This window comes from Diabrotica virgifera, chromosome 8 (genome assembly GCF_917563875.1).
Source record: "Diabrotica virgifera virgifera chromosome 8, PGI_DIABVI_V3a".
Taxonomy (NCBI): domain Eukaryota; kingdom Metazoa; phylum Arthropoda; class Insecta; order Coleoptera; family Chrysomelidae; genus Diabrotica; species Diabrotica virgifera.
This window is the reverse complement of record NC_065450.1, coordinates 53,913,501-53,929,290: the sequence shown is the minus strand read 5'-3', so window position 1 is coordinate 53,929,290 and position 15,790 is coordinate 53,913,501. Positions and strand designations below refer to the sequence as shown.

General features: G+C 32.6%; 1 protein-coding gene across 1 annotated transcript; it reads left to right on the top strand.

Moving 5' to 3' along the window:
- The first annotated feature begins 1,257 nt into the window (after nt 1-1,257).
- Nucleotides 1,258-1,832, top strand: LOC114338552 (bis(5'-nucleosyl)-tetraphosphatase [asymmetrical]-like). Its single transcript, XM_028289155.2, has one exon. It carries the CDS (start codon nt 1,350-1,352, stop codon nt 1,788-1,790), a length of 441 nt encoding a protein of 146 aa, XP_028144956.1. The 5' UTR covers nt 1,258-1,349; the 3' UTR covers nt 1,791-1,832.
- Nucleotides 1,833-15,790: the final 13,958 nt, after the last annotated feature.

Sequence of the window (15,790 nt, the reverse complement as noted above, 5' to 3'; positions counted from 1 at the left end):
AGGGACCAACTTTATTTTGAGCGTAACTTGCTTAAATTTAATGTTAGAAACTTTTTATAAAAACAGAAATAAAGCTTTTATTAAACACTTTAAAAAAGTTATAATGGGTGTTCCCCAAAAAGTGCTTAATTTTTTGGATATTTCACTTCGAAGTATTCTATTTGAAATTTGGTGAATATGAATCTATTTTTTATTGGCTATAACTCTGGTTTTACGAGGTCCAGAGAGACCTAACGCGTACACCATTTTTTTACTTTTTTACAGGCTATATTTTTGCTAAGAACGTTTTTTTCAACAAAATACTTACTTTTTGAGTTATTTGCGAAAAACCGTCTAAAAATGTAGTTATTTTGTTGAAAAATGAACATATTCACTCGCAAATAACTCGAAAAGTGTTGACTTGGCGAAAAAGCTCTATAGAACAAAAGTTACTTAAAATTAGTCAGTTTATTAAAACAGGCAACTCTTGCCTAGGCATGGTGCTGAGTCAGTCGACACTAATAAAAATATAGGATCTAAATGTAAAATGTTGTACACACATATTTTTGAATAAATTTGATTTGATTTGATTTATCCATTTCCGGACTTATTTTGGACTTATATTTTTTCACCCCCAAGAGGGAGTGAAAGTCACCCCCAGGAAAAAAGCACACATGGGCACATAATCACTTTTTTTTCTTTGACATGTAAGCTATGCGTATGCCAAATTTCATGTCAATCCAAACGGTTCTTTAAAATTTAGAGCAAAAACCGTGACAGAATGGACTAATTGGACATGGCAAAAAGCTTACGAACACAATTAAAATAAGAAAAAGATCGTATCTGGGTCACATAATTTGAAACGATAAGTACTCTCTGCTACACGCCATCATGGAAGGACGAGTAAAGGGAATAAGAAGAAATATTATTTCTTCTATTCTGTTTTAGCTATTCTAAGGAATATTATTCGTCCGCTATAACTTCCCATGCGTCACGATTAATTTTAAAACAAATTAAGTCAAAACATAAAGTGAAACGTACCCCGATGTGTGTAGTAATATACATACAGTATACAAAATGTATATACACATCTACGTTCGTTTCACTTTATGTTTTGACTTAATTTACTTGAAAATGAATCGTGACGTATGGGAAAAGTTCTAGCGGACGAACAATAGCTTAAATAATTACGTGTCACATTTATACTAAAAGAAGAAAGATGATAATATTTACTTAAGATAATATTGAAGGTTATATTATGTTGGTTAATCAGATAACAAATAAAAATTTAATATATGTAGTTGTATTATCTATACGGGATCTGTGTTTGAGACAATTAATGAAATAATATCAATAATTTTTTTAACAAAATGAAAGTTGCAGCTGGATTTGTTATATTTAGATTTGTAAATAACATTGAATACCTCCTGTTACAAGCTTCCAATGGCTTACACCACTGGACTCCTCCAAAGGGGCACGTTGATCCAGGAGAGACTGATATCATGGTTACTGCATTTAGAGAAACTCTTGAAGAATCGGGCCTTACAAAGGATGATTTAAAAGTGTATGAAGGTTGCAAAACGACAATGCATTATATGGTTAATAATAAGCCAAAAGAAGTTCATTACTTTTTGGCAGAACTGATTAAACCAAACGCAGAAGTTATATTGTCGCATGAGCACCAAGATTTTAAATGGTTAGGATTATCTGAGGCATGTGAAATTGTAGCATTTGAAAAGTTGCAGAATATGTTTAAAGAGTTTGAAGAATGGATTACTAACAAGAAAAATGAGTCCAAGAATTTAAAATAAAATGTGATATTTATTTGCTTTTATAAATATGTTTTAAACTTGTATACTTTTTAATTAATAAGATATTGAAATTATAAGGCATTTAATAGAGTATGTATGCAGGGTTAGACTGTGGACAGCGACACAGGAACTTGGCTTAAAAAAACTGATCAATTTGATACGGATATGTATGAAATGGTTACGATGTAAGGTGATAGTTGGACAACAATAGACTAAAACAGGGAGATGCGCTTTCACCACAACTCTTCAACTTAGCTCTAGAACACATAATCAGAAGTGCAAGAATCGAAAAACCGACTACAGTATTTCATCGAAAAGGGCCAAACTTACTGTTGGCATTTGCAGACGATATCGATCTAATAGGATACACCATATTCAGGACCAAGGAGACTTTCATCAGGTTCGAGAAGGAAGCAGAGAAGATGGGACTCCTAATCAATAAAAGTAAAACTAAATATATGTAAATGAGGCGCATTAATGAAAACAGAGATAGGATCGGTCAGAACATCACCACCAAAGAAACTTTGTAGTCCAAGTAATGAAGCTTAAAATAGGACAAAACCTCGCAATTTTTACAGAATGGATAGATTTGCTTGAAAATTTGAGAATAAGTAGTGGATAGTCCAAGGATCAAAATCTATATCATACCGAAAGGCGCTTTTACCATGGGGGTGGATCCCACCCTATCTATCTCGGGGGTGGAAATTTGTTCTTATACTTTAATCGCAAAAGTTGGTACAAACGTTCATTCTAAGTAAAAAACGTTGTATACATTTTTTTGATAAAATTGATAGATTTATTCGCTATCGAAAGTATTAGTTTTATATCGAAAAAATCAATGTTTTTAAAAGTTTTCTGCTAATAGGGAGTTTTTGTGCACACAAATACGTAAACGTAACGCATCTTTTTGACATATACGCTTGCGCATTAATGGTTGAACTCCCGTATCGCGATACGTATTACCTAAGGTTACGGGCTGGTACGTTAGGTTCATACGCATCCCTATCGAGCCGAAAGTCACCGAATGCACACGAGGATCTTGCCCGATTACCTACCAAATGAACATTTCATCAGCGTCCTACCCGTTTATAAACATTTTAAGGTTATATTGGTTATTGGTTTAGTCTATTTGAGTAAAATTATTCTGTGTTTGTAATTGGAACTTCATAATAGATTTAAAATTTTATTGTTTTTAAGTTGTCTATTAATAAAGCAAAACAAACAAATCTTGTATTAATTTAAGAAATACAGTGATCACCACAATTAATAACTAGATAAACAAATGACCTAGTTTCAGTAAAATTTTCAAATAAATATTGCCACACTATTTACATTATACCTACTGGAATTCTGATGTAGGTATACAATAATTTTTACAACTAAAAAGTAGGTATAAACAAAAATAAAAAAAATTTAACCTAAGGAAAAATAATATTTTTATATTTAAATAGAAGCAATTAAAACCATACAATTTCATCATTCATTTATCTTTTTTTACATTTGTATATTAATTGTATATTGTGTGAACATTGTTTTATTTTTTTTTAAATGTCAACGGAATTTAAAAATGACTTTACGATTTGCTTTACGTTACGTTAAGGCAGTTACAAAAACTACCTATTTTAACATTCATCCTCTACGACACGTTACTTGCTTTACGTATACGGAGATGCGTACGTTACGTAGCAACAAAAACTCTCTAATAACTCCAAAAGTTTTCGTTTTATCAAAACAACTTTGCTTAACAAAAATGTGCCTTTTGAAAAAATAAACAAAACCGTTTTTTTTTTTAATTTTCTTTAAGACCAATAGTAATCGAGCTATACTTTATTATATGATGGCTCTTCGTCGTCAAATGCTAAATATTGTAGTTTCAAAGTCAAAAGTCGGGAAAACTATGCATTTTTCGAGAACAACCTGTTCAAACTAATTTAAAGTAAGGGGGAAAAGCAGTTTTGTTTTAATTTGATTCAGAGCTGGACCAAAATGTACAGAAAGCTATTTCTGCATCTTATGCTTCATCGGTGCAGCTATGCAATCCCAACTCTGAAACAAAAATCAACAATTCTGCCTTTTAAGGGAAATCACCGCGATGCAGTAATTCCACCTTTGAGACCCAGAAAAGACCCAGATGCAAAGTTTACTGTAATAAAACAATAAGTTTAAAGTACTTAAAAATATCTATCTCCAGAAATAAAAAAATGTCTCTAGCTTAAAAATTAAGGGACTTATAATGAAAAGAATGTCAGTCCCTATTTTTTCAGCGAAAAAGTGATCGCATGCAACCCCCTAATCACCACCCTAATTAAAATTAGTCATTGACCTTATTTGGTCTTTTTCGTTTATGTATTATTAATAGGTTCTAGAAGTTTGACAGGCTTAGAATGATTAGTTTTTAAAAAACTGGAGTTAAAAGTGAATGACCAATTTTTGTAGTTTGGAAAAAAATGGCTTTTTCTTCAGAATAGCAAGATTAGCATCAGAGATACGAAAAAATGTTTAAATATGAAATTGTAACTTATTTAATTCCCAAGAACATGATTTGCAAAAAAGTTTTCTACGGTAAAAATTGAGTGAGCTATTGACAATTAAAACTTGTAATAACATGCAAAAACCAACTTTACCAACCCTTTCAAAGTCACCTCTTTTTGCGACTGAGGATTTTAAAAAGATTTATTATTAATAGTCTTATAGATCTTGTAAAAACCTATCAAATTATTTTCTAAGATAAACTCAACTTCAAATTCAAGACTGAAAATACTTAAACTGTTACCAAGAGAAAGAAAGCATACATATGTACAAGTCAAAACATGTTTATGGTGTACCAGTTATTTATTGTACGTTACACATCTTGGTTTTAAAAGTACAGAAGCCTTTCTGAACATATTTGTATGTAGAGCGCTTAGTTTAAACAGGGTGCCAGTCATGAACTGAGCTCTACATGTTCAAGCACCCCGTTCGATTTTTATGGGTAAAAACGAAATTTCAAAGCAAAAAACCAAAAAAAACGCGAAGATTACAGCAACTGTGTCTTTTGGGAGTAAGCATCACATGATGCATACTGTAATTAAACAGTTGAGAAATCTTTTTGTCGGCTACTATAGAGTGTACCAGTTGGTGCATACCTTAATGTAATATTATATAGTGTTTAAATAGAATATTTTTCAAGTAAACTTGTACGTAAAAAATATGTTAGTAATATAAAACCCCTGACTCATTCCCTACTCACCGGCTACATTGTACCCTTTATACTGCAAAAGAAACAAAACATTAATTTTGCTTTATGGGCATTTATGTTTTAATACAAAAAATTAAAGTGAAGAAATGCAAGCGTGAAGATAATGCCCAAGCAAATTCAATGCAAAAAAGCAAGTATTTGTTTTAATAATACGTAGATAATTAGAAATACTCAAAGAAAATAGCTACACTCCTATTAACTAATTAACTTTTGCCTACATTTTTTCGTAAATTTACTTAATTGCGTAGGTGGAAAAATTTCGGCTCCAATGCTGCATTTTTCGAATCCTGAGAAAACCAATAAATATTTTTGAAAAATTTAAACGCATAATGAATAGATTACATTATAACCGAAGGCCGAAAGTCCCTTAGAATGAACAAAAAGTCTCGTTTGAATGAGATTTTTGAAATTAAAAATCACACTAAATTTTCTCCTTTTTTTCACCCCTGTAACTTATTAAAATAAACATTGTAGAAGTTCTCAGGGACTTGATTACCTTCTCACTAACTTGTCTTAGTAATATGTCTAAACTAAACTTGTCTAAAAGAAGGTAATCAATAAAAATAGAGAGATAGATATAATGCTTCATCGACCTGGAAAAGGCGTTTGACAGAATCCGAAGAAAGGACGTATGGAAGACACTAAAAGAAAGGGGAGTTGACAGGCACATAATAGGAGTAATAAAAGATATGTTCAAAAATAATACAAATACAGTAAGAGCCAATAACGAGAAATCCAGAGAATTTACTACAAGTTAACGCGTCAAACAGGGATGCGTGTTGAGTCCACTGCTATTCTCAGTGGTACTGGATGAAGCAATAAAGAAATACAAGAGGAGAATAAGAAAACTAACATTAAGATACTGGCAAATGAAACACACTCAACTATCGGAGCTACCATTTGCAGACGACATGGTACTGATAGCAGAAAACGGAGAAAGCAGAATAATCTTTTGAAATTATAGAAGAAGAACTATCAAACATAAATATGAAAATTAATACAGAGAAAACAAAAACAATGATAATTTCAAATATGAAGAAGGCACACGCAATAGAATTAGACGGAAAACAACTAGAGCAAGTGGAATATTTGACATACCTAGGAGCAATAATTATTGAATCAAATGGTAAACAAGACATGGAAATAAACGAGAGATTGGGACGAACAGGAAGCTTATTTAACACTATGAAAACAACATTTTTGGGGAAAAAAGAGATACCGGAGAAAGTAAAAACGGCAGTCGTTAGATTAGTAGTTAGACCAACAATCATGTAGGTATATCAGCGAAACATGGACATTGACGGGAAGACAAAAATCCAGAGTCAATGCTACGGAAATGAGGTTCCTGAGGAAAATAGCAAACAGAAAGAGAACAGACAAAATACGAAACGAAACAATCAGACAAAACCTAAAACTATTAGAACCAATCAATGAAAAAATAGTACAGGATCAACTTCGATGGTTTGGGCACGTGTGTAGAATGTCGTTTTAGCAAAACTAGTGTTCGAAATGAGAGTGCAGGGGAAAAGCAAAAGAGGAAGACCAAGAGTTATGTGCATGGGTTGATGAAATCAGGAAAGAAGTCGAGAAGAAGGGATTGACATTGGAAAGTGCAAGAAACCTAACGCAAGATCGGAAAGCATGGAGACTACAATGCCAAACTCAACTCCACCAGTCTTACACCTGAAGGTAGAAAGGCTTAGGACTAAGTAAGTAAAGTATGTTCAGGAACTTTCGGCCCTTTTGGAATTTTTTTCGGAATTTTGCAGGGAGGTAATAAGAATAGAATTGTATAAAAGTTTATATTGAAAAAATTTAAAAAAAAAATTATTCCAAAAAATAAGTATACAAAAAAAATGTATAAAAAAATTAAATCTTATTAAAAAAAATAAATAAATAAATAAAAAAAAGTATAATAAATTATAAAAAAAATAAAAAAGAGAAAAAAAAAATTAAAAACACAAAGAGGGTGTAAACCTCCGCGGGGTTGATCCGGGTTGAAGCCTTATCGCTGTGTAAAAAAAAAACATATATTTATTAGCATTTAGTATTAGTATTTAGTATTAGCATGTAGTTTTTTTTTGTCGATTTAATTATTTGTAAATTAATTTAAGTTGGTTAGGGCCATGAATGAGAAGTATACCTACTGGTCAATTAAATGTTTCCACTTCTACATATGTATGTATGTATGTGCGTGCATAAGTATTATATGTGCGCACATGTACCTAATGTATTATGTAATGCAATGTATTATATTTGGAATATTGTAGCAAACAGTAATTTATTATCTATCGTGGCTGAATGGATCAAGTAATCCAAAGCCAATAAGGAAGAAAAAAAAAACTTTCGGCCCTTGGTAATAACGTAATCCTTCATTCTGCGTTCAAGAATACTTATTAGTTTTCTCAGGATTCGAAAAAAATGAAAGCATTGGAACCGAAATCTTGCGCCTAACCCCTTAAATGCTCATTAACATAAAACTAGGCAATCAAGAAAAGTAAATTTATAAAAATGTAAATATAGATGAAAATAACAGAACTTGATTGCTAAATACTTACCAATGCGCCTGCAGCGAAGTATTTCCAAATTGGAACACAACAACAATCCATGGAACTTCATACAAAGGGTAGGCCTATATTTAGCTTTACTATAATTCATTATCTTCGTATTCGACAAATACCACACTTATACGCAATGTATATTATTACACGTTTAAGCCGTTTTAAACAATAAAATAGATAATTTATAATTATTTTACATTTTACAACAAAAAAATGGATAAAATGACTAGATACAAAACACGTTAAAAAGTTATATATTTTCTAATTTAGGGAATTTCTGTCACTTGATTAAACTGTTATACATATTAAGAGAACTAAATATTCCTTAATAAATAATATATAAAACTACAAAAAATTACCGAAACAAACGTTAAAACTACCGAAACAACCGTGCACCGACAATTATCAAAGATATACTGAAGTGAAGAAGCAAAATCAGGTGATAAAAATACTGGTAATTTGGGGTTTGACTAATATTTTACTCATGTAAGAATTAATGATTCACGTATTTTGATAAGTACAGGAATTTGTTTGTTTGAGCTACTAGTGTGGTCGTTTTTATGAAAACTGTTTTAGGTACACCTAATTGTTTTTTTATATTTTCTTATATTTCAATTTTTCATTGTATGTGTTATATTATTAGCCCGATCAGGGAACACAAAATTTTACGAAAACCTCCAAAAAAATAAAGGAAGGATGAAAATTTGGAAATAGGTAGTAGAAATTGTCTATTATTATACAGGGTGTCCAGAAACTCTACCGACAAACGAAGACAGGAGATTCATCAGATAATTTTAAGACATTTTAACCCAATTCACCTAGTCCGAAAATGCTTCCTAAGGGAGCTAGGGCTCTTTGAAGATGGTGCCATGTAATTAGTTTTTCTTAAATACCTCTAGAACGCTTCTATTTAGAAAAATGAAAATTTGTTTTACTTTCCAGAAATGAATCGATTCCATCTATTGCAAATTTCTAGTACCGGTCATAGACGTTCGTTTTGGGTAGGGCAACGGTTATTTTATCGCATAACTTTTTTGTCTTCAACTTTTAAGCATTTTTGATACTGGATTATTAAATTGTGAGGTATTCTAGTACTAAAAGGTACTCTTATTTTAAGTCGGTAGGACACACCGTTTTCTAGAAAAATGGATTTGAAAGTTTTTAGTTTTGGGAATTTGAAAAAAAAATTGAAAAAATTAAAAAAAAAACGATGTATTTTACCAACTTAAAGCAAGAGTAACTTTTCGTACTCGAATATCTCATAAATGAATAATCTAGTGTCAAAAATATTTAAAAATTAAAGACAATAAAGTTATGTTAAAAAATAACTGTTGGCCTACCCAAAACGGACGCCTATGACCGGTACTAGAAATTCGCCATTGATGAAATCGATTAATCTCTGGAATATAAATAAATGTACCAGTTTTCATCTTTCTAAATAGTTTTTTTTTGAAACTTTTTTTTTTAATTCAAAGAACGAAAAATTTTCAAATCGTTTTTTATAGAAAACGGTGTATCCTATCGACTTAAAGTAAGAGTCCCTTTTAGTTCTAGAATACCTCACAATTTAATAATTCAGAGTCAAAAATGCTTAAAAATTAAAGACAAAAAAGTTAGGCGATAAAATAACCGTTGCCCTACCCAAAACGGACGCCTATGACCGGTACTAGAAATTCGCAATGGATGTAATCGATTCATTTATGGAAAGTAAATATGCATACCAATTTTCGTTTTTCTAAATAGAAGCGTTCTGGAGGTATTTAAGAAAAACTAATTACATGACGCCATCTTCAAAGAGCTCTAGCTCCCTTAGGAAGCATTTTCGGACTAGGTGAATTGGGTTAAAATGTTTTAAAATTATCTGAGGAATCTCCTGTCTTCGTTTGTCGGTAGAGTTTCTGGACACCCTGTATAAGAAAAAGTTTACAATTCTACATCCTCTCCATTTTACAAAAATTGGGAAATACGGGTTGAAAATATGTTCTCGTGATTGAAAAAATATACGTTCAAAATAGGCCCGGAATTGGATAAAATTACTAATTCTAAGCAACTTTGGTTCTATAGAGTTTTTTCACTAAGTCAATACTTTTCGAGTTATTTGCGAGTGAATATGTTCATTTTTAACAAAAAAAAAACATGTTTATGGACGGCTTTTCGCAGATAACTCAAAAAGTGAGTATGTACTCTAGCGAAAAAAATATTCCTAGTAAAAGTATAGCTTATAAAAAATTGAAAAAAATGGTGTACGCGTGAGGTCTGCAAACCCAGTATGAGCAGAGTTGTAGCTAACGAAAAATAGGTTCTTCTTCGTCAAATTCCAAAAGTGTTTAAAAAAAGGTTTATTTTGTTTTGTAAAAAAATTTCTAACATTAAAAATAAGTGAGTTACGCTCAAAATATTGTTGGTCCCTTTTATTTTTTGGTACAAAAATCGCGAAAATCACCCCCTAATTAGCTTCCCAAAAAAAATTAATCGTAACCGCTTCACAAGTTAATTTACTTATGTATTGTTTATATTATCTATAAGTTTCATTGGTTCAAAGTGCTCAGTTTTGAAAAAAATTGGGTTTAAAATAAAACATTTTTTTTTATTTTGAAAAAAAATGGAATTGTTCATGGAATTAACTTAAAAATTATTAGTAATACCAAAAATCTTAAAGAGTAATAAAATGTACGTTTTGCTTTTCTGAATATTTTTCCTTTTTTATTTTCTTGTTATACTATAATTGATTATGCTATGGCTGTTCAAAATTTGCATAAACTCGTGATTATAGTTACTCGTTCAAGCCATTTTAACTACAGCTTTTTCAAAAATAAGCACTTTGAACCGATGAAACTTACAGATCATATAAATCAGGGGTGGCCAAACTGCGGCTCGCGAGCCACATGTGGCTCTTTGAAGGATTATTTGTGGCTCTCAATAAATGTACCTGAATTACTTTTAATTTTTGTATTTCAAAATGTCTTAACTTAGTGACAATAAATGTAAAAGACTAAGTGTAACATCCGGACTTTGACAAGGAGACCCCTTATCACCGTTGCTAGTCAATTTGTCCTTAGAATATGTAATAAGTAAAATATCATCTAATTTGACAGGGGGATTTGCGAATCGCTGATTAAAACTATTGTTTGCGTTTGCTGATGATCTATTAGGTGCAGTCATTCTACAAGAGACGTGAGAGAGGTGTTTTCACAACTCGAGGAAGAAACAGGTAGTCCGGGCCTTCGAATAAATGAAGAGAAGACGAAATACATTCTAGTAACCAAAAATCCAAGACCAAGAGTTAGGCAGAACATAACTATCAATGACCACAACTTCGAAGAAGTAAAAGAGTTTAAATATCTAGGGGCGGTAATCGCAGATGACAACCGCATATAAAAAGAGGTCTCCGAAAGGATAACTGCGGGAAATAGAGCATTATACTCTCTATCATCATTATTAAGATGTAAGTTACTAAAAAGACAATCTAAATGAAGACTGTACAAACCAATTATTCGCCCAATGGTTACACCTGGAAGTGAAACATGGATTCTACATCAGCGGAAAATAAATATGCGAGAAGGCGTCGCAAAGCTGAATTGCTGACTGTGGATGGTACTGAAAACATTGTTAGACATATAAAAGCTAAAGTAAGGTGTGTGGTAAGATTAGAGAAAGACATAGTATTAAAGACAGTGTTTTTTGAGAGACGGTAGAAGATCAGTACGCAGTCCCAGAAAAAAATGGAGGGATGATGAAGAATCAAAGTATTCTGAAATAGTAAAGGCTGCTTGTAGAATTATTTGCATATTTGAAATAACAATGTGAACCATTTTATTCACTTTAAAATTCGTGAAATCCAAAAACTGAGAGAAAAATTGAATACCTTTTTTACACTTTTTAAATAGGTAGTTGTTTAATTGCGGCTCGCGAAAAATTTCAAATTTTGAAAAATGGCTCGGACTATCATAGAGCTTGGCCACCCCTGATATAAATTATAAATAATACATAAGCAAAGTAACTTGTGAAGTGGTAATGATAAAATTTATTTGTGATGCTAATTAGGGGGTGATTTTCGCGACTTTTTTACCAAAAAATAAAAGGGACCAACAATATCTTGAGCGTAACTCACTTCACTTACTTTTAATGTTACAAGTTTTTTAAAAAACAAAAATTATCCTTTTTTTAAACACTTTAAAAAAGTTGAAATGAATTTCCCCGAAAAGTGCTCCGTTTTTGGGTTATTTCACATTGAAATATTCGATTTGGAATTTTATGAAAAAGAACCTACTTTTCATTAGCTACAACTCTGCTTCTACTGGGTCTACAGACCTCAAGCATACACCATGTTTTTCAGTTTTTTATAAGCTATATTTTTGCTAAGAATAATTTTTTCGCTGAAATACTTACTTTTTGAGTTATCTCCGAAAAATCGTCCAAAAACATGTTTTTTTTCTGTTAAAAATGAACAAATTCACTTGCAAATAACTCGAAAAGTATTGACTTAGGGAAAAAACTCTATATAACAAAAATTGCTTAGAATTAGTCATTTTATCCAATTCCGGACTTATTTTGAATGTATATTTTTCACCTTCGACAGGGGGTATTCCCCTCTATTTTTGAAAAATGGAGAGGATGTAGAATTGTAAACTTTTCCTTATACAGGGTGTCCCGAAAAGATTGGTCATAAATTATATCACAGATTCTGGGGTCAAAAATAGGTTGATTGAACCTCACTTACTTATATACAACAGTGCACACAAAAAAAGTTACAGCCCTTTGAAGTTACAAAATGAAAATCGATTTTTTTTCATATATCGAAAACTCTCAGAGATTTTTTATTGAAAATTGACATGTGGCATTTTTACGACAGCAATATCTTAAAAAAAAAATTAAGTAAAATTTGTGCACCCCATACAAATTTTATGGGGGTTTTGTTCCCTTAAACCCCCCCAAACTTTTGTGTACGTTCCAATTAAATTATTATTGTGGCACTATTAGTTAAAAACATTATTTTTAAAACTTTTTTGCCTCTTAGTACTTTTTCGATAAGCCAGTGTTTATCGAGATATTTTGAATATTTGTCGAATCCACCACATATTTGTATATGGTTAAGTACGGTTATAGAGACCTGTTAATAATCTGAAAATTTATTTATAATTTACATTTTTAGGTATATTTTGAAAAAGAAGCTACATCTCGATAAAAGGTGACTTATGAACAAAAGACTAAGAGACAAAAGTTTTAAAAACACTGTGTTTAACTAATGGTACCACAATAATAGTTTAATTGGAACGTACACAAACATTAGGGGGGTTTAAAGGAACAAAACCCCCATAAAATTTTTACGTAAATATATTGAAAAAGAAGCCGCATCTCAATAAAAACTGGCTTATCGAAAAAATACTAAGAGGCAAAAAAGTTTTAAAAACGTTGTGTTTAACTAATGGTACCACAATAATGAATTAATTGGAACGTACACAAAAGTTTGGGGGGGGTTTAAGGGAACAAAATCCCCATAAATTTTTTATGGGGTGGACAAATTTCACTATAATTTTGTTTTAAGATGTTCCTGACATAAGAATTATACATGTCCATTTTCAATAAAAAATAGTTTTCGATATATTGAAAAAAATCGATTTTCATTTTGTAACTTCAAAGGGCTGTAACTTTTTTTGTGAGCACATTTGTACTAAGGTAAGTTAGATTCAATCGAACAATTTTTGACCCCAGAATGTGTGGTATAATTTATGACCATTCTTTTCGGGACACCCTGTATAATAATAGACAATTTCAAATTCCCAAATTTTCATCCTTCCTTTATTTTATTTTTTTTGGGGTCAGATTGTTCTTTGATTGGGCTGTATGTGTTTTTGTATTATTTTTTAATAATTTTATATGTATATCTCTTCTTCTTTGGGTGCCGTCTTCTTAGCGAAGGTTGGCGACGACTTCTGCAAAGTTTTCTCTATTTTGAGCTTTTCTTATTAGACTTTGAAAGTCTAATCCTGTCGATTCTTTGATGTTGCGCAGCCAGGTCATTTGTCGTCTACCCGGGCCGCGTCTTCCTTCTATTTTGCCTTCTGTTATAATAAGTTAAAGGAAGTTATACCTGTTGTGTCTAAATATGTATCCAAGATAAGATGTTTTACGTTTCTTGACAATTTCTGTGAGTTAACGTTCTCTATTCATACGCCTTAAAACTTCTTCATTTCTAATGCGGAATTTTCGGCATACGACAATATTTCAAAGCTCTCTAAATGTCGTAACGAGCTGTCTGTTAACGTCCAAGCTTCCACGCCGTGTAATATAGTACCCTATATACACTATATACATAACACTTTATATGCGGTATTGTAGGGACAGATAAAGATTGCGGGCAGTGAGTAACTGTCGCGTCTTTAAGAAGGTGTTTCTTGCCTGTTCTATTCTACATTTAACCTCTTGTTCTTAGTCTAAGGTTTCATATGTATCCAACAGCATTATTTATCCAACTTTTTTACTTGTCCAAAGAGATTGTTGATGTCGACTAGGATTGTGACTTATTTACATTGTGACATGGCATGTAGTGTTTACTATGTAAAAATTGTCAATAAACGTATCTATCTATCCATACATATATAGATTATTAGGCCTGTCGTGAATTTACATTCTGTTCAGGATGATGTCATAGGTCTGGATCCCGCGTATGAAAAAAAAGTTGATTAATAGCAAGCTGAAAATTTGTTAATAGCATAAGGGTGTCTAGTCGGACAAATTTTGATATATGGGAACACTGGAACAGGGGAAGTTTTAATTGTGGAACAGGTTAAAAATTTGGAACGGTCAGACCACGAAAACGGCACATGTATTTTGTCCGACAGAACAGACTTAAACTCTCCGAACAGATATTAAACTCTGATGCAAAAATCAGACTGCTATTTATCACCAAATGGGCGTTTTAATGAGTGGAACATGTAGAATATGTCAAACGACAGGAATTATGACAGGTGATAACTAGCAGCCTGATTTTTGCATGAGAGTTTAATCTCTGTTCGGAGAGTTTAACTCTATTCTGTCGGACAAAATAAATGTGCCGTTTTCGTGGTCTGACCGTTCCAAATTTTTAACCTGTTCTACAATTAAAACTACCCCTGTTCCAGTGTTCCCATATATCAAAGTTTATCCGACTAGACACCCTTAAGCTATTAACAAATTTTCAGCTTGCTATTATTCAACTTTTTTTTCATACGCGGGATCCAGACCTATCAGGAAAAATGTCTAAAATAGAAAAATGGGTGTAGATGCATAATTGCATTTTGAAGTGCATGACATGAATCCAAAAGTGCATAAACATGTCAAAAAACTGTAGGTATTCATCGGACAGATTTTGTTGCTCGGAGGGTTTTTCGGGGGGTTCTTCTAGTGGTAGCTGAAGACGAATACTCCATCAGAGCCGACACCGGAGCACTTAGTGCTCAGGTTCACAGCCGAGGCACGTCATTTGGAGTTTCGAGGGCTTTCGGCACTAAATTAATGCAAACAGATTACTCGGGGGTTTTTGGGGTCGTTGAACAAGAATATGCCATCATTACCGACCTCCAGTGCACCTGGTGCCCGATATGTCACTGCTAGGCACGTCATCTTCTGGAGTTTCGAGGATGTTCGGTATTAAATTGATGCAAACAGATTACTCGCGTGGTGATTTTTGTTTGGGGTTGCTGAATACGAATAAGCCATCGAAACTTACCTCCCGGAGCATCTGGCGCCCACGGCCACTGCTAGGGTACGTCATCTTCTGGAGTTTCGAGCAGTGGTGTCATGGTGCAGGAACGCCGTTCCGGCACTGGTTAAGAAAAGAAAAAAAAATAGAGAATTTAGGTTTTATACTATTTATGAGTACAAAATATAGGGTAATATTTTACTTGTAAAAAAGTTAAAGAAAGTGCGTTCCGCCACTGCTAATTTTGCCATGACACCACTGGTTTCGAGGGTTTTCGGCACTGAATGCATTCAACTAGATTATAGACGGTTTTTGGGTTCGTTGAATACGAATACGCCATCAGGAGCACCCGGTGCCTAAGGTCACTGCTAAGAGTGCTAAGGCATGTTACCTTCTGAAGTTTGGAGGATTTTTGGCCACAATGTGCATCGGAGGTCAGTTCTGATGGCGTATTATTGTTAACCCTTAACTACAGACATCCCAATATTAGCACGTAATTACAGATCCCCGGTATTTTTTA